The sequence below is a fragment of the Centropristis striata genome, chromosome 5, assembly GCF_030273125.1.
Source record: "Centropristis striata isolate RG_2023a ecotype Rhode Island chromosome 5, C.striata_1.0, whole genome shotgun sequence".
Lineage (NCBI taxonomy): Eukaryota > Metazoa > Chordata > Actinopteri > Perciformes > Serranidae > Centropristis > Centropristis striata.
In genome coordinates, this window is record NC_081521.1 from 1,936,631 (window position 1) to 1,954,964 (window position 18,334).

The window sequence follows — 18,334 nt, forward strand, 5'->3', positions numbered from 1 at the left end:
CAGGTTGTTCCCCCACCTTGAAAATTAAACTACAGCTTATACAGGACAAAAAATGCATTAATTGTATCACTGTATCCACAAATGTATTGTTCTCAATAATTAAAATGAATGTTATGATGTAAAGCCCTGATCTTTTGTAACATCCTGAAGAACAAAAAGTATTTTAGAGGTTTATGGGTGCTGAGAGAAAATCAAGATCTGAATCCATGAACCTTTAATTTATGACAAAAGCTGAACAGAGACGCAGATAAAAGATCAACACACCTGAGCTGAGACAAACCAAGCTGTCAGACCAGTTCAGACACGACCTGCATGTGTCACTGATGATGTGAACTCAGATTACAATCAAACTGTCGATTCTACCTGAAAAAAATGAACAACATCACTTTTAAATCTTTCGAAAACCATTGTTCTTTAACTCAGAGAGGAATTCTGCAGAATATGTCAGATATATACTTTTTAAAACAGCCAATCAGCATCAAGAAACATTCCTCCTGTGCAGTGAAACAGTGACGCAGCACGATGTGATCAAAGTGATCCTGATGATGAAACATTTACAGATTCCTCTGGTAGGATTCTCACCTGCTGAACTCACTTCAGGTTGACTTACAGACACTTTCCACCTTCATGTGTGGAGGAAACTCTGGGAGAGAAGAAGCTGCTCGTCTTCGTCTTCATCAGTCCTGGTGTCTGTGAGCGTCTGAGCTGAGGACACCGTCACACCCTAACTTCACAGTCTAAAAATTAAAACACCAGAGTGACGTGAAAACCAGTCCAACATGTGGTAGATGTCAGCCTATTAAAGTGTTTTTATATCCTTGTTCCACTCCCTTACCTGCCTGAGGTGTTTAGCTAATACCTGTTGTTGTTACTCACATGTAGTGAACGTTGTAGGTTTATATATGTTTCTTGTTCATTATGCTTTCTGAATAAACATCATTTTTCATTGTGTCTTCAGACAGTGTCTTGTTTTTCCCTGTATAACATAGAAACAAAATCTGACAAATCACTGATCAGATGGTGTAATTCTACAATCTGTTCACTATAGGTTGTGCTAACTGACCATCTGATGGTCAGAAAGATGTAATGGAGGTTCAGCAATTTGGATTACAAACACACACACAGTGTGATAACTACAGTAGGGTGGATTCAGGTAATGTGGGACACTTTTAAGGTTTGGCTGGTTTATTTCCTGCTTAAAGTAAATATAGTCATCAAAACCTTTATTATTGGTCTAACATGGGTGTCATGTGACTGAAATTACATAAAAATATGTTTAAATTTAGAAAAATTTAACAAAGTCAAAATTGCAAAAAGTGTCCCACATTACTCGAATTCACCTTTTATGTATTTCTGTGGGTGTGTTTACGCGTGTGTGTGTGTGTGTGTGTGTGTGTGTGTGTGTGTGTTTGTGCATGTGTGTGTGTGTTTATGCGTGTGTGTGTGTGTGTGTGTGTGTGTGTGTGTGTGTTTGTGCATGTGTGTGTGTTTGTGCATGTGTGTGTGTTTGTGAGAAGGTGAAAAGTTATTGGCTTGGTCATAAACTGTATGTAGAAAATACTCCACAAAACCTTTAAAGTAAAAAAAAAAAACAGTTTTATTTATTTATTTATAGTCTGAAATCTCTTTTTTCCCCTTCAGGGTCATTATCTGTTCATTTCAGTTGAGGAAAAAACTCCCAAAAATTCCCTTTAACAGGAAAAAAGGGGAGAAACGCCTCTTCTACGAGCTCAGACACAAACACAAACATGCAATGAAAGTATTAAGTAGGTTAACCCTCTATGGTACGGTGTTGCCCCATTTTTAACCTGTCAGATTTCTACAAGTCATGTTTTTGAGTGATGCGATACTTTAATAAAGAGGGAAGAGTATAGGGAACCAATAGCAATGCTTTAATTAGTCACATGACCTCCAGGAGGCCAGATTGAAACACTATTTTGCAGACTTTTCCAAAGGAAACAGCACAAAAAATCCCTCAAAACATCAAAACGTCATTTCCATCTGGAAAAAAAAAATATTCCTACTGATAGGAGAGTAAACCTTCATTTCCTGCAAAAACTGAAAGTCTTTAGTAAATCTAGGAATTTTACTGGAGTCACGGCGCTCCGTCATCTCCATCGTCTTTTCTAGTTTTGACTTTGTCGCAGTGACGTAACACAACATGGTTTTATTCATAATGATTTTGTTTATTATCAAGAATGTTTCCATGACTGTAGATGTAAAAATGACCAAAAAAAGACACAAAATGACCAAAATAGATGTTAAAATGGTCAAAAAAGACACAAAATTACCAAAAATAGACGTTAAAATGATTTAAAAAAAAGACACAAACTGACCAAAAATAGATGTTAAAATTATTTTAAAAAAGACACAAAATGACCAAAAATAGATGTTAAAATGATGAAAAAGACACAAAATGACCAGAAATAGTTAAAATGACCAAAAATAGACACAAAATGACCAAAAATAGTTGTAAAAATGATGAAAAAAGACACAAAATGACCAAAAATAGATGTTAAAATGATGAAAAAGACACAAAATGACCAGAAATAGATGTTAAAATGATTAAAAAAAGACACAAAATGACCAAAAATAGACACAAAATGACCAAAAATAGTTGTAAAAATGATTAAAAAAGACACAAAATGACCAAAATAGATGTTAAAATGATGACAAAGACACAAAATGACCAAAATAGATGTTAAAATGGTCAAAAAAGACACAAAATTACCAAAAAATAGACGTTAAAATGATAAAAAAAAGACACAAACTGAACAAAAATAGATGTTAAAATGATTTTAAAAAAGACACAAAATGACCAAAAATAGATGTTAAAATGATGAAAAAGACACAAAATGACCAGAAATAGATGTTAAAATTATTAAAAAAAATACACAAAATGACCAAAAATAGATGTTAAAATGATTAAAAAAAAGACACAAAATGACCAGAAATAGAAGTTAAAATGATCACAAAATGACCAAACAGAACAGTAAGGAGACCCAGTTAAAATGTATCAATAAATGTATACATAAATAAGTCATAAATAATCCATGATTAATGTGTGATTAACTAAATGAAAGTTGATAGAGCTGATAAATATAATTATTCAATTAAACACATGATAATAGGACATGAATGTATATGATGAATTCATTTCTAAATGTTCCTTTCCTTTATTCTTCCATATATCTATTTTTACTGAAAACAATTGCATGATGGGAAAACTGCTAAAAGAATCTAGTTGTAGTCTTGTAAATAGAATGACAGTCTGTCTAAAACCTCAGTGTGAGACTAGAAACTCTAAACTCTTGTCTTTAGATGGGAGCTGATAGTTTTCCACATGAACGCTATCTCACATGAGCATTATTAGAATAATCAGCTGCTCCGGCTGTAAGATTATCACCTCCACAATCAATAACAACACATTTCTCCAGCAGATAGAAGCAGACTTCTACCACTAGAGGGAGCTCTGCACCAGAACATGACAGAGAGGACAGAAAGATATGGAGGAAACACTCTTTATCTCTGGAATGTGATTTTAGAGATGAGTCTTATTCAATTTTCAAAACATGACTTAACAGAAAGAAATGATTATTAAATTATTGTATCTGAATAAATTAGAATATGACGTAAAGTCCATTTCCAGTATAGTTCAAGTCAACCAAGTATTGAGTCAGATGGACAACATTTACATATTAAACAGACTTTTTAAAATTGGTCATTTGTAATGTTAATATTTTGAGATGAAAGTCATAATTATGAGATTAAAGTCCTAATTGTCAGATAAAAAAAGTCATAATTATGACATAAAAAGTTGAAATAATGAGATAAAAAGTTAAAATTATGAGATAAAAAGTTAAAATTATGAGATAAAAAGTTGAAATTACGAGATAAAAAGTCATAATTATGACATAAAAAGTTGAAATAATGAGATTAAAAAATTGAAAAAATTAGATTAAAAAGTCATAATTATGAGATAAAAAGTTGAAATCATGAGATGAAAGTTTAAATTATGAGAAAGTCAAAATTATTAAATTAAAAAGTCGTTATAAAATAGACATACTTTTCAGAGGACATTTTATTTTTTTAATTTTATCTTATTTTTAGTGTTTTTGTTGACTTTTACATGTTCGAAATAAAATTCTCAAATCAATTCTCTTCTATTCTGATGAACACTAGTTAGTCAGAGCAACGTGTAGATGATAAATAAATTTAAATAAAAGACTTTAATTGTTTATTATGTATTGTGTTGTAATATATTTCCATGAATGAAGCAGTGAAGGTTTGTTGTCTCTCTGCTGCTGCCACTGATGGAAACAGACAGCAGGGGGATCATTATCTGCCAACGCCATGAAATACAACACTCACACACACACACACACACACACACGCACACACACACACACACACACACACACACATACGCAGTGAGCTTAAGGCACAAACATATGTAGAAAAATGCAAACGGAAAGCGGAACATACACAGAGCCTTAATATAGATTTACACTGCAACACACACACACACACACATACACACACACACACACACACACACACACACACACACACACACACAGAGTTATTATTGGACGCTCGAGTTCACCTCAGCTGCTCACACACACACACACTTACAAGCTCTGGAGACAAAAAGGTAAGTTATACAGGAACTTCTCTCCACTGTGTGTTTTATAGACTGAAGACTAGCAGTGATAATATTTCAAAAGTTAAAGTTAAGTTAATGTGGACTGAGCATGTGTCTTTATCAGATTGTCTCTTTAATTTCACTAATGGCTGTCATGGCTGTGCACGGTCTGCAGCTTTACTTAGACATGGTTTAGACTGAAGAGCGGGTCAGACATGGCTGATTTTACTCCTGTCTGTACTCTGTCAGTGGGACCTGGGGAGCACCAGGGGGTCCACCAACAACATATCATACTTGACTATACTAGATATACATACTGTAGATAATATACTAAGACCATAAGGATATGTAAATAAGTAGAATGTGCAAAAGGACAAGAATATTGTATAAATATGAGACATATCAATATGAATAATACACATATCACATATGATGTGAAGTATATGTTCCAGTATTGGAGTGGAGGGTTGAACAGGGACACAGTGCAAAAGGTGACAGTAGATTTAGCTCAGTAATGACTATATATTAAAATGTCAGAGTAAATAATAAAGATTGCATTTTTATTTCACTACTTGATAATAAACGCAATATTGTGATTTGATTTCCAAACACAAAATACTGTAACATTTTCATTCATATAATTTCCCAAATTCCTGCAGCTGATAACTTTTTTCATTTAATTTAATTACATTTTTTAATTTTTAATTTTTATTTTTTTTAATTATTTAATTATTCAATTATTTCAGTTTATTTATTTTAATTTTATTTTTTTTTATTTTTTATTTATTTATTTTAATTTTTTTAATTTAAAAAAAAAAACGTAATTATTTTTTACAGCTGCTCACTTTCTCCACAGTGGGCGGGGCTACACGTTGTCACTATGACATCACTCCAGAGTTTGTCCAATCAGAGAGCGCCTAGTGGTGTAACCATGGTTACGGGGCAGTGGTTTGGTATTATGGTCTGTAGACATGGCAGCTTGCAGCGGAGGCATGGAGCAGTGTTGAGGAGGTTTAGTTGTTTTCATGGAGCTGCAGATACTTTAGCTGCAGATTTGGACATTTCGCAGGATTTCCGGGAACTCTGTGGTCGATATTGTGCGTATAAATATTTATATATCTGTTATTTTCTTTCTTCTCACACAGCCAGTGTTGTGTCATGACTGGTTTCTGAACTATCTGGTGCCCTACTGGTGTGTGCAGCTGTTTTCTGCCTCATTTAGCAGATTCGTCGCATATTTAATGAACATATGCAGTCATGGAAACAATTATTAGACCATAGATGTAAAAATGACTAAAAAAAGACACAAAATAAGCAAAAATGGATGTTAAAATGATCAAAAATGACCAAAAATAGATGTTAAAATGATCAAAAATGACCAAAAATAGATGTTAAAATGATCAAAAAGGACAAAATTATCAAAATGGAAACAAATTGACTGAAATAAATGTTTAAAAAATGAACGAAAAAGACACAAAATGACCAAAAATACAGTCATGGAACAAAATATTAGACCATAGATGTAAAAACGACAAAAGAAAAGACACAAAATAAGCAAAAATAGATGTTAAAATGATCAAAATGAGACACAAAATGACCAAAAATAGATGTAAAAAAGACCAAAAAAAAAAGACAAAAGACAAAATTATCAAAATAGAAACAAATTTACTGAAATAGATGTAAAAAATGAACGAAAAAGACACAAAATGACCAAAAATATTAGACCACCCTTGTTTTCTCCTCGCTTTATTGTTCATTTTAATGTCTGGTACAACTAAAGGTTCATTTGTTTGGACAAATATAATGATAACAACAAAAATAGCTGATAAGAGTTTAAATTTAGAGCTGATATCTAGACATTTAACATGGTTTTATTCATAATGATTTTGGTTATTATCAAGAAAACCATGGAAAATGTCTTGATATTAGCTCTGCTAATATCTTAGCTTTGTATGTATGTATATCTATCTATCTATCTATCTATCTATCTATCTATCTACCTAACCTGTTGCTTTTTTCTTGTCAGTTTAAGGCCTCTATCCAACTTCCAACCAAATGTCCCATGTATTCTGTTTCCCCAGGTTAGACTCCTCCTGCCCCACTAAGAGCCCCGCTGCCATCATGCCTGAGGAGAAACCGTCCCAACAGCCCCGCCAGAGGAAGAAGAACAAGAAGTCCCGGTCCAAAGCGAAGGTGCAGGGTGGTAGTCCTGGAGCTGCCTCAGACAGCCAGGATGACCTCATCCTGCCCCCGCTGCTGCAGCCGGCTGCTAAAAAACCAGAAGAGAAGCCAAAAGTCTCAGTTGTAGCTAAAGTGGAGGAGGAGTCGTCGGTTGCTATCTGTCTCCAGGTGGTGTTCCCCTACCTGCTGGCTGGGATGGGCATGGTGATGGCCGGCATGGTGCTGGACGGCGTCCAGGTAAGTCGAAATTTACCTTTAACCTTCTGGGCTCTGAGCCTCACCAAGGTTATAATAGTTTTGGATTTTTCATTAGTTTTAGTTTTAATTTCGTTATGAATTTTTGTTTTCAAATTCAGTTAGTTTTAGTTAGTTTTTAGAGTGAGTTTTGTAGTTTTAGTTTAGTTTTTATTTTTTGAAAATGCTTAGTTTTAGTTTAGTTTTTATTAGTTTTAGTGTTAGTTTTAGTTTTTTTGTAATGGGCTATGTTTTGGGTGCCAGATTGAAATAGATCATGATACATTTTGCCTTTATTTCTTTTGGTTTATCATCTCAGCCCCAATAAGGTTATTAACTCTTACAGTTCTGGGTGTTTTGAATTTTCCAAAAAAAATTTTGTGTTGCATGTTCAAATAGAAACACTGAATTATGAATGACAAAAACGAAAACTAAGGACATTTTCACTATAATTTTAGTTAGTTTTGTAACCACACAATACAGTTTCAGTTAGTTATCGTTTTTTAAAAAACTCTAGTTTTTATTTTTATTTCAGTTAACGAAAAGGTTTTTTCAATTCTAGTTTTCGTTATTTCGTTAGTTTTCGTTAACTATAATAACCTTGAGCCTCACTCAAACCCATAGAATCTCTCTATAAAAAGCCCTAAAGACTGGATAAAAAACCCTTCTCCTTCCATATCTGCAAGACCCTTAAAAAACATAATTTTTTTAAGATTCCGTCATTTTTAAACTTTTAGATTTGCCTGTTTTGTATATAAGAGTCTCCATGGTCTTGCTCCACCGCCGCTGAATGAATTTACAAGGAAAAGGACTCTGGGAGGTGTTAGCACCAGGGGACTGTGAGATTCCTCTCATACACTACGTATGGGAGGAACCTGTTGTCTGTTCCTATTTACTTGCTGTCTTTTATATTTGTATTTTTTTTATTTTTAGGGACTACGGATGCAAACTAGCAGCTTTGCTATAATCCGGCATGTTTACAGAGATGTTTTCGATGTTCATTAATGTGAAAAGTGACCTGTTTTTTCAATAATCAGCCTTTCATTTACATTATACATTATAGTCTAGACGGATTTCAAAATAAAGGCCTCCTATAAGAAGTGAGGAGCATTTATGGGTACAAGTCAGGAACCGGCCTACCTTACATATCTCAAGGGTGCTGAATCCAAAAAAAAATGGTTCCCAAGCGAAATTTTGAGTTTTTCACCTTCTCATTTGTATATCAAATGGCCACCAAATTGCCCATCTTGCACAGTGATTGGACCATTTCCCCTTAGTTTTTTTGTAAGTAGGCAATCAAAGATGAGGAAATTAAGTTTCTGGATCTATAGTCTAGAGTCAGAGCAAGGATATAGTGGAGGCTCAGTGTCTTTTTTTTATATATATATATATATGTATGCAAAATACCAACTGGAACATTTAAAAGTGATATTGATTGAATATTTATGTCGGCCTTAAAAAAAACCACACAAATAATGCTTAATTTCACCTCAAAAGTTGGTATTTTGCATATATATAAATATACATAAAAAAGACACTATATCCTTGCTCTGACCCTAGACTATAGATCCAGAAACTTAATTTCCTCATCTTTGATTGCCTACTTACAAAAAAACTAAGGGGAAATGGTCCAACAACTGAGCAAGATGGGCAATTTGGCCGCCATTTTGATATGCAAATGAGAAGGTAAAAAACTCAAAATTCCGCTTGGGAACCATTTTTTTTGGATTCAGCATCCTTGAAATAAGTTAAGTAGGCCGGTTCCTGAATTGTACCCATAAATGCTCCTCACTGTCACTTTTTGGACAATTCCGTCTAGACTATTATACAAAAGTCCCACTTTTCTCCTCTTGAACCCTCTGGGACCACTGGGGATGTTTTCAGCCATATTTGTCATTTTTCACTTTTGTTTTGCCAATAAGTTTGGCTGTGATACTTTGGAAGAAGGATTTTCTTCTTGATACATTTTATAATTCAAATTTCAACTTTTCCAATGGGTCAATACAATTTTACTACCCATTCCTTTCTTTTACCCTTTTTTTTACCCTTTCCTATTTTTTCCTACTTTTTCCTGCATAAATCTCTTAAACAACCTCCGCCCTGCTCAAAACTACCAAACATTCATACATTTTGATGATTTTAACCCTTTAAATGCCAGTTTGATTACATGATGTCACTGTTTTTCAAAGAAATGGGTTTTTACATTTTAAATCTGACACTACACAAAAACTAAAAAAGCATCAAAATCAATTTTGTTCTTAATCTTTGACATTTTTTTCTGAAAAAAATATTGATGTATAGTGATTTAATAGCAGTTTTAGTGTGTGTGGCCTGTTTTGGTCACAATGGTCACCAGAGGGTAAATCTATTACTACATAAAAATACAATCAAACCAATATTGTTGCTAATCTTTGACATATCCAAGACTCTAATCACCACCAAAACCCTCAGCTCCATCATATTTATTATATGGGGGGAAAAAAAAACATTTTTTGTGTTTTTTTGGAAGAAATTATGGAAAACTTCAAATATATAAACAGGAATATAAAGGGTTAAAATCCTGAAAATGAATGAATGTTTGGTAGTTTTCAACAAGTCTGAAGTTGTTTAAGAGATTAATGGAAAAAAAAATCTGAAAAAAATATTGCTGTATCATGATTTAATAGTAATTTTAGTGTGCGTGGCCTTTTTTGGCTTTTAAAACTTGATTTGATTTTTGTTTTCTAGTTATTATAACAAAAATTTAAATCAAAACGTCGCCAAGTAGCAAGTAATAGTTCAAGTTCAAGTTACTTTATTTGTACCCAGAGGTAGATTTTGTTTGCAGTATAGCGTCCTCACACACACACACACACACACACACACACACACACACACACACACACACACACACACACACACACACAAAAGAGAACATTCAACTTAAGACAGTGGGAGTTAAGAAATGGCAAGTTAAATAAAAATTAAATTAATAAAAAATTAAAAGTTAAAAGTTCTTACAGGTCCAGACTATACTTAGATATTGATGTGAACTAAAATACGAATAGCAAAAAAAGAAGACAGAAAAATAAAAACAAAATAAAACAGCAAAATAAAATAAAACTTGTTTCGTTTGTAAAAACATAGATAAAGGTTAAAATGTAAATATAGAAATAGTAAAAGCAACAATAAATAAACACCTGTGCAAAGCATAGCAGGGATAAAACTGTTTTTGTGTCTTTTTGTTCTCCACCTAGGGATTGTAAAGCTAAACGCCCAGAGGGGAGGAGCTGAAACTCTGTGTGTAATGGATGGGAACTGTCGTTTAAAATTGAACCAGTAATGCGCTGTAATTGTTTTGTGTACGGTCCGGGTGCCATAGTATAATTCCTTTTTCTGTCCAAACGAAAATACGAAAAAACGAAAACAGTGCCCACTTTTCCTTTTTTCATTTTAAACCAAAAACGGAAAAACGGATTTTGCTATCAGCATTAAAAAAACAAAATAACCAAAAAACCTAAATTAAATAACGGCCGTTATTTGTTTTTTGCAAATTCATTTTTCCTTTTTTTCGTTTCTCATTTATTGATATGACGTCGGACACATCGGAAGCGGGAAAATAAAAGTCCCGTCAAAATAAAAGTCCCGTATTAATAAGTACTTATTATCAAGCATAAAATCCGTTTTTTTCGTTTTTGGTTTAAAATGAAAAAAGGAAAAGTGGGCACTATTTTCGTTTTTTCGTTTGGACAGAAAAAGGGATTATACTATGGCACCCGGACCGTGTACAAGGTCTCCATGTTGAGCTGTGGCTCACCAATCAGTCTGCTGGACCACTTTACTGTTTGGTTGACTGAGTTTTTATTTTTCAATGAGACGTTCCCAAACCAGGCTGCAAGTGCAAATGATAAAACTGATTCAATAAAAGCGTGGTAAAAGAGGGTCATGATGGACATGATGAAATATATACTATTTTGAATAATGTTTTTTTTGGACATTTAGAAACCCCCTTCTTATCTCAGCTGCTGTTACAGATCAGGCAGCCCTCTCCGTTTGTGAGTCTTTCTCCTTTCTGCCCGTCGTCCCTGGTACTGATACTTGATACTAAAATTTTCAACTCGATACTGATACTCAGGAATATATTCAATACTCGATACCATTTTCGATACCACCAGGATAAAAACAAAGACCCCAAAATGATTAACAAGAAAAATGCAACATGTAAAAATGAACAGAACCTCAGGTTAAATATTTATAATAAAAACAGTTGTGCAAAAAGAAACTATGATAACAAGCTTCAGGTCTGAGGTAGGGCAAAAAATAAATAAATACAATAAACAATAACAATTAGAACAATATTTAGAGGTTGTATGCTGTGCACAATATTAGGCAAGCTTGATAAGTTGACTTTTCTCCGCTTCATTCTGGGACTTCAAGAGAGAAAATAACACTTTTCAGTCACCAACATTTATATAAACTTATTAACTTTATGCTTATGTCACTGAAACTGTGTCAATAAACGTATTATGGGCATACTACGTGCCTGATTTATAATTTTTTTTATTTACGTTGTTTATAATCATTAACATGTTAACGTTATAGTATCGATACTTTTGAAAATGAGTATCGTATCCGGATACAACCTTATAGTATTGATACTTTTTTGAGTATCGATACTTTTGGCAACACTAATAGAGACACTTATATCCTCACAGGGCTGATTCTCTTCCCTCCATCTATTGCTCATCAGTATTTCTTCCACTCTTCCCTCTACAGTATCTGTTGTCCTCCTGCGTCTGATGGAGGACAATTAGTCGTGAGTTCTGTCTGAGTGCTGCGTCTCAAAGCTCAGAGGACGCAGTGAGACATTAGCCGATCTAAATGGACCAGATAAAGATGAGAGCACTTCACTATCAGGAATCAGGACGGTAGCCTGTGGTGAAGGTCCAAAACCATTTCCTGTCGTCATGTTCAACTCATCCCACATGTTACATCCTCCTGTAAAGATTCTGACCCTCACTCAGCCTTTAACCCTGTGGAGTCCAAAAGCTCCAAATAATCCAGACTTGTTGCCTCCATCAGACTAGAAAACAAAGCAGCGTGGAGCCCTACTGTACATTTACCGCTAAAGTTCTGGCTGTAAACTCCATGAGGCCAGTTTCAGTTTGATGATGATATACCAAGTAAAACTGGAGACAAGCTCAAATAGATTTAGTATCAAATGATAGAACTGGATGGAACCCTCTTATATGGTAGATTTGACACCTTTGTTCACATTTGCCACATTTAAAATTCTTTATTGAGCATGATAGTGTTTTGAAAGTAAAAAAAAGATTCAAAATCACATTTTATGTTGGACTAAAGGACTAAAAAAGACACAAAATGACCAAAAAAGACACAAAATGATTAAAAAGACACAAAAGACACACAAAAGACACAAAAAGACACAAAACAAGCTCAAATATATTTAGTATAAAATGATAGAATTGGATGGAACCCTCTTATATGTTAGATTTGACACCTTTGTTCACATTTGACACATTTAAAATTCTTTATTGAACATGATAGTGTTTTGAAAGTGAAGAAAAAAGATTCAAAATCACATTTTATGTTGGACTAAAGGACTAAAAAAGACACAAAATGACCAAAAAAGACACAAAAAGACACAAAATGACCCAAAAAGACAAAAAAAAGACAAAAAAAAGACACAAAATGACTTACTTGTTTTGGTAATTTTCACATAAAATGTGATTTTGAATCTTTTTTTTTACTTTCAAAACACTATCATGCTCAATAAAGAATTTTAAATGTGGCAAATGTGAACAAAGGTGTCAAATCTACCATATAAGAGGGTTCCATCCAGTTCTATCATTTGATACTAAATCTATTTGAGCTTGTCTCCAGTTTTACTTGGTATATCATCATCAAACTGAAACTGGCCTCATGGAGTTTACAGCCAGAACTTTAGAGGTAAATGTACAGTAGGGCTCCACGCTGCTTTGTTTTCTAGTCTGATGGAGGCAACAAGTCTGGATTATTTGGAGCTTTTAGACACTCCACAGGGTTAACTGTTGATTACTGTCACAGCAAAATAAAAGCACCAGGATGTCTTCTGTAAAAAAAGGTTTTATTGGATTTAAACCTAAATGTGTCCATAGTTGGTCAGCCTCCCACAAGCCCAGGAAGTTATATGGTGTCAATGTTGAGCCAAACAATTATTCTGCCAAACTGTTACAACACAGACGAGAGAGTGGGAGGGCCAACGATTATGTTCATTATGTGAATTTTATTGCATACAAGTGATAACAGCATCGGTGAGAGAAAGAAAGAAAAAACATGCCATTTGTGCAGGTCAATGGTGGTCATAGTCATAACAGACGATAAGGAACTTTTTAAAAAAATCGTAGATTAAATCGCAATCGCAATATTGATGAAAAAAAAACGCAATTAGATTATTTTCCAAATCGTTCAGTTCTACTAGTTATTGTTTGTATAATATCTTCGCTATTGTAGGCTTCAACATTTTGGTGATGAGACCTCAAGAAGTGGCAGTACGGTTTTTGATACATATTCATGAATTGACATGATAAATACAAACATGATTTGGAGTGAATATTTTTTTTCGGAACATTAATTAGTTGCTTATTAGCACTTACTACTAATAATCAATAATTCTGAGGTTATTGAGGGAAAACTCTTAGTTCATGTCTTACTGGTTGTATAATAAGGCCATGCAGAATAAGGCATTAATAACTACTGAATAATGACTCATTAAGAGACAATATGTTACTTATTTGCATGCTAATAAGCAACTAATTAATGTTGAATATGTGTTCCCTAATATAAAGTGTTACCAAATGTTTTTTTTAAATGGAAACCATACCATTTTGACAGTTTAGAGAAACTAGTAAAGTTTTTCCAACAGGCTAGTAGAGTTTGTTTTCTTAAAGTCTAAATGAGCAAAAAGGTAGATCAATGTAAAAGCCCTAAACTAGTAAAATTAGATTCAAATTAGTTACTTGATAATAATGAGATTTATAACTTTTACCATTTAAATGAGAAAGTATTGTTGTAGAAGAACGTTTCCTGATAAAAGATTAGTGGTTCTTGTGACCCAAAAAGTGCTCTGAATAATATGACAATATCTATTTTTCAATATAACAATATTCTAGTCCAGAGAAGCTTTTTGAAAGCAGGGCAATGTCTTAGTCAATGTGGTATATTTTCTGTTACTTTTAATCATCATAAGTCCTCTGCTTTACCAAAAGACCCCAGTATGACCTCCTGATCATGTAACAGCCGGTTTAAACCAGAAATAAAGTGTTATAGGGTGGAATTTATCAGATATTAGAGGCGTTCGGAAGCAGAATATAAACAGTATAAGTTGTATCCTTTTAAGGTTAAAAGTAGACCTAGCAGCCTGGGAAAACGTGCCCCATATTAACTGTGGGCTGTTACAATTCTGATTTACAGAAAGGTTTAAAAACGCCCGGACACAGAGAAAAAAGGAGAGAACTCAGGGCTTTATTGAAGATTGTAATTTCATGTCTGATAATAAAGAAAACTAAAAGGAAAATTGATCTTTGATTAATTTTCTCACTCAAGAGAGCTAGTAATTCCACTACATTAAGTACAGTACCGGGGCCTATGACAGGATTAGGGTTGTCAAAAGTATCGATACTCATAAAAGTATCGATACTAAAGCGTTATATCCGGATACAATACTCATTTCCAAAAGTATCGATACCCCCTGTATACACAGTATCAGTATACATAAGCATAGAGTTAATAAGTTTACATAAATATTGGTGACTGAAAAGTGTTATTTTCCCAGAATGAAGCAGAGAAAAGTCAAACAGCAACACAAACAGCCGAAAATATTGTTGTAATTGTTATTGTGTATTGTATTTATTTATTTTTTGCACTACCTCAGACCTGAAGCTTGTTATCATAGCTGCAGTTTCTTTTTGCACAACTGTTTTTTATTATAAATATTTAACCTGTGGTTCTGTTCATTTTTACATGTTGCATTTTTCTTGTTAATAAGAATTTTTCTGTTCAATTTTGGGGTCGAAAATGGTATCGAGTATTGAATATTTTCCTGAGTTTCGGGATCGAGTTGAAAATTTTAGTATCGTGACAAGCCTATACTAGACAGGATCACATTCAAATACAGCAGGCGGACTAACAAACTATAGAGATGGACAGAGAGGAAGACTGAGTCACGATGTAGAGAGAGAGAGGTTAAAAGAGAGGGATGAGAAACGCAGTGAGGCTGGCCGACGTAGAGAAAGAGGGATGTCACATGGACAGAGGGAGGGAGGCTGAGAGGAAGACACGCAGCAAGAAACAGGGAGAGGGAAGCTGTAAGCCGGCTGGTTCTCTCTCTCATGAGTTTGCATGTCGGGCAGCAGACAGCCCTGCCTCTTTCTCTGCTACGTCACAGCAGAGCAGGACTACCCTGATGCTGAGAGCAGGAAACCAGCAACCAGCCTGACAAACACCGGCTGCTGCTGCTGCTGCATCTAGACAGACCTCTTGGATCTCTTTTAGACGTTACGGTGCCTTTTTTTATTTGCTTTCCTTTTCTTCACTCTCATTGTGAGCCTGCCAAAACAGAAGAGCTGGATCTGGATTGACATAAAGGGAATCCTGCCGCTGCTAACTCTCCAAACCTTTTGGATTCTATTCTTCATCTTCTTACTTATGTTATTATTCTGAACATTATTATCATCTTTTTTGGGATTACAGCTGTGCCTTTATACTATAGAGGTCAAGTGGATTTCTGAAGACTGGATCCAACAAAAAGTAATTCAGAAGACTCTGTAAACTCCATTTACATGGATTTACATGGAGTACATCTGACAAACTGGACTTAATCAAGACTCTTGGCGTCTGAATGATCCATTGCCAGGTTCATTCTCAAAGCCATCTTACTAGACTTTTCTTAAAAATACAAAATACAGCTTGGTTCAAGACAGACTTTGGACTGCAGATGTGGAGCATCTGTGCTTGTATACGAACATTGTGACCTATGAGTAAGAAGTGGTGTTAATGGTTGTGTTCCCCAGTGGTGCTGACGAATGGATACCTCATCACTGCTGACTCACTACTGGGCCAAAGATGCCACACTCCATTGCCCTCACATTAGACTTGAAGCCTTTAACTTTGGTTTTATTTGGGGGAAAAAGATCATTAATCGGAACAGTTTGAACATTGAGCCACAATCTCTTACTTGTTTCACTTAATTTTCACTTCTGGATATCTGAAGACACAATTTCAATTGTCCTCCGAGGTGGAAAGATAAAGGAAAGCCTTTCATTTCATTGTTCCAGAGTGGATCAACAATGCTTTCAAAAATCCCGTCCATCTCGTCTTCAAACACTTCCCCTTGGCCTTTTTAAACCAAGGACATTGATTGGTTTCTTCTTCAGACTAACTAACTAACCCTGCTCAAACTAAAAACAAGTTTGTTTGGACGCATCAGAAGCCAATTTTTCCTTTTACGCTTGGATAGGAAATTACACCCACCATGGGATAAGTATACGTTGAACTCAGTGCTAAGCTAAACCCTCGTTCATCATGGTGGTGACTCGTTTGGAGCTCGAGCTACGCTACCAGGGCAAGAAGCTACGTGGCGTGACGTGGAAGTTGACTCGATCGGAACATGGTTTCCTTCCAGAGAGCTCCTGGCTCATCGCTGCCCAGGTGATCGTGCCGTACCTGGTGTCAGGGCTTGGGATGGTCTCCGCCGGGATTGTTATGGACCTTATACAAGTATGAAAATCTAAGAAAACTATTTGGGGAGATTGAGATGGATGGGTGGATGGATGGTTGGTTGGATGGATGGATGGATGGATGGATGGTTGGTTGGTTGGTTGGTTGGATGGATGGATGGATGGATGGATGGATGGATGGATGGATGGATGGATGGATGGATGGATGGATGGATGGTTGGTTGGTTGGTTGGATGGATGGATGGATGGATGGATGGATGGATGGTTGGTTGATTGCTTGGTTGGTTGGATGGATTGTTGGATGGTTGGTTGGTTGGATGGATGGATGGATAAATGGATGGATGGTTGGATGGATGGTTGTTGGACGGATGGATGGTTGGACGGATGGATGGATGGATGGATGGATGGATGGATGGTTGGTTGGTTGGATGGATAAATGGATGGATGGATGGATGGATGGATGGATGATGGATGGATGGTTGGATGGATTGTTGGATGGATGGATGGAAAAATGGATGGATAAATGGATGGATGGAAGAGTGAGAGGCAGAGAGAGACTTTACCAGCTGCTGGATAAAAGTCGTCTCAGCTGGTTTATCCTTGTGTATATTAAGGTGAGACTGAGATCGGCCTTTTATTTGATGTTGGATATCAGCCAGTCAGCCTCATCTTTCTTTATGACCTGGTCAGCAGATATGAGTTCTTAAGTGCCTTTTGTTTGTGGGGAGCATTGTTAAAAAAATGGTTTATGCTTAAATTTGTGGGCAGAATAATTTTGGAATAACTGCACAAACGGAGGTCATAGTTTCCTTCTATGCAGACAGATACATGGATGAGTAATTGCAGCTCGTAGTGCATACACAGTAGTTTTAAAAGTCCTGTTGACGATGCTGCTTTCTGTTTAACAGATGAGGCTGGAGCAGAAAAAGCTTCTTGACTAAAAATAACGAATCGAGACCTTTTCTTTCATGGTCAGACGTTCTTTAGTGAAATATAAAGAAGAGCAAAAAACATACAGCGTTCATGCTGAGGTTCCACATCACTGCCTGACACAAACAAACTCTGACGTCATCACATACGTCACCTCTTCTCCTAGAGCATCTTGGGAAATGTAGTCCTTTTTTAATGTAACTCCAAATCAATAAAATGAAATGTAGTCTCTTTCTAATCACATGAACTGTTTTTAATAATATTACTGTTAACTTATACTTTAACCTGTATTAACTTATTTATTCTTTTATTCAGACAAATAAATTCTCAACAGGGGCCTTGTTAAACTTTTTTTCTTTTTTTTGATACAAAATCAGATTTAGATATGAGGAGGGGAGAGGAGGAGCCTTGGGATAAAAGTAGACAGTTAATTCAATAGGTGGTTGGAGGATAAAATAATGGAGGGTAGAGAAATTTTGATATCTCGATATCACAGAGAAGAAAAGAAGATTCTGTATTACAAAGAAATGCAAAGCCACAATGTTTGTCCAATATTTCTTACATTAGTGTTAGCCAAAATGCAGCTCATAGCAATAATCCAAGAGTATTAAATACATATATTCTTTGA

General features: G+C 35.1%; 1 protein-coding gene across 2 annotated transcripts in view; it reads left to right on the forward strand.

Moving 5' to 3' along the window:
* The first annotated feature begins 5,513 nt into the window (after nt 1-5,513).
* Nucleotides 5,514-18,334, forward strand: part of LOC131972009 (solute carrier family 41 member 3-like) — a 53,258-nt gene continuing 40,437 nt past the window's right edge. Inside the window, exons 1-2 of one of the 2 annotated variants that reach the window (XM_059333721.1) lie at nt 5,514-5,742; nt 6,727-7,063. In XM_059333721.1, the coding sequence (XP_059189704.1) occupies nt 6,767-7,063 (297 nt within the window). In that variant the 5' untranslated portion in view covers nt 5,514-5,742; nt 6,727-6,766. Of the gene's footprint in view, nt 5,743-6,726; nt 7,064-15,409; nt 16,817-18,334 lie in introns of those variants that run through there. The other variant, XM_059333722.1, reaches the window with a different exon arrangement.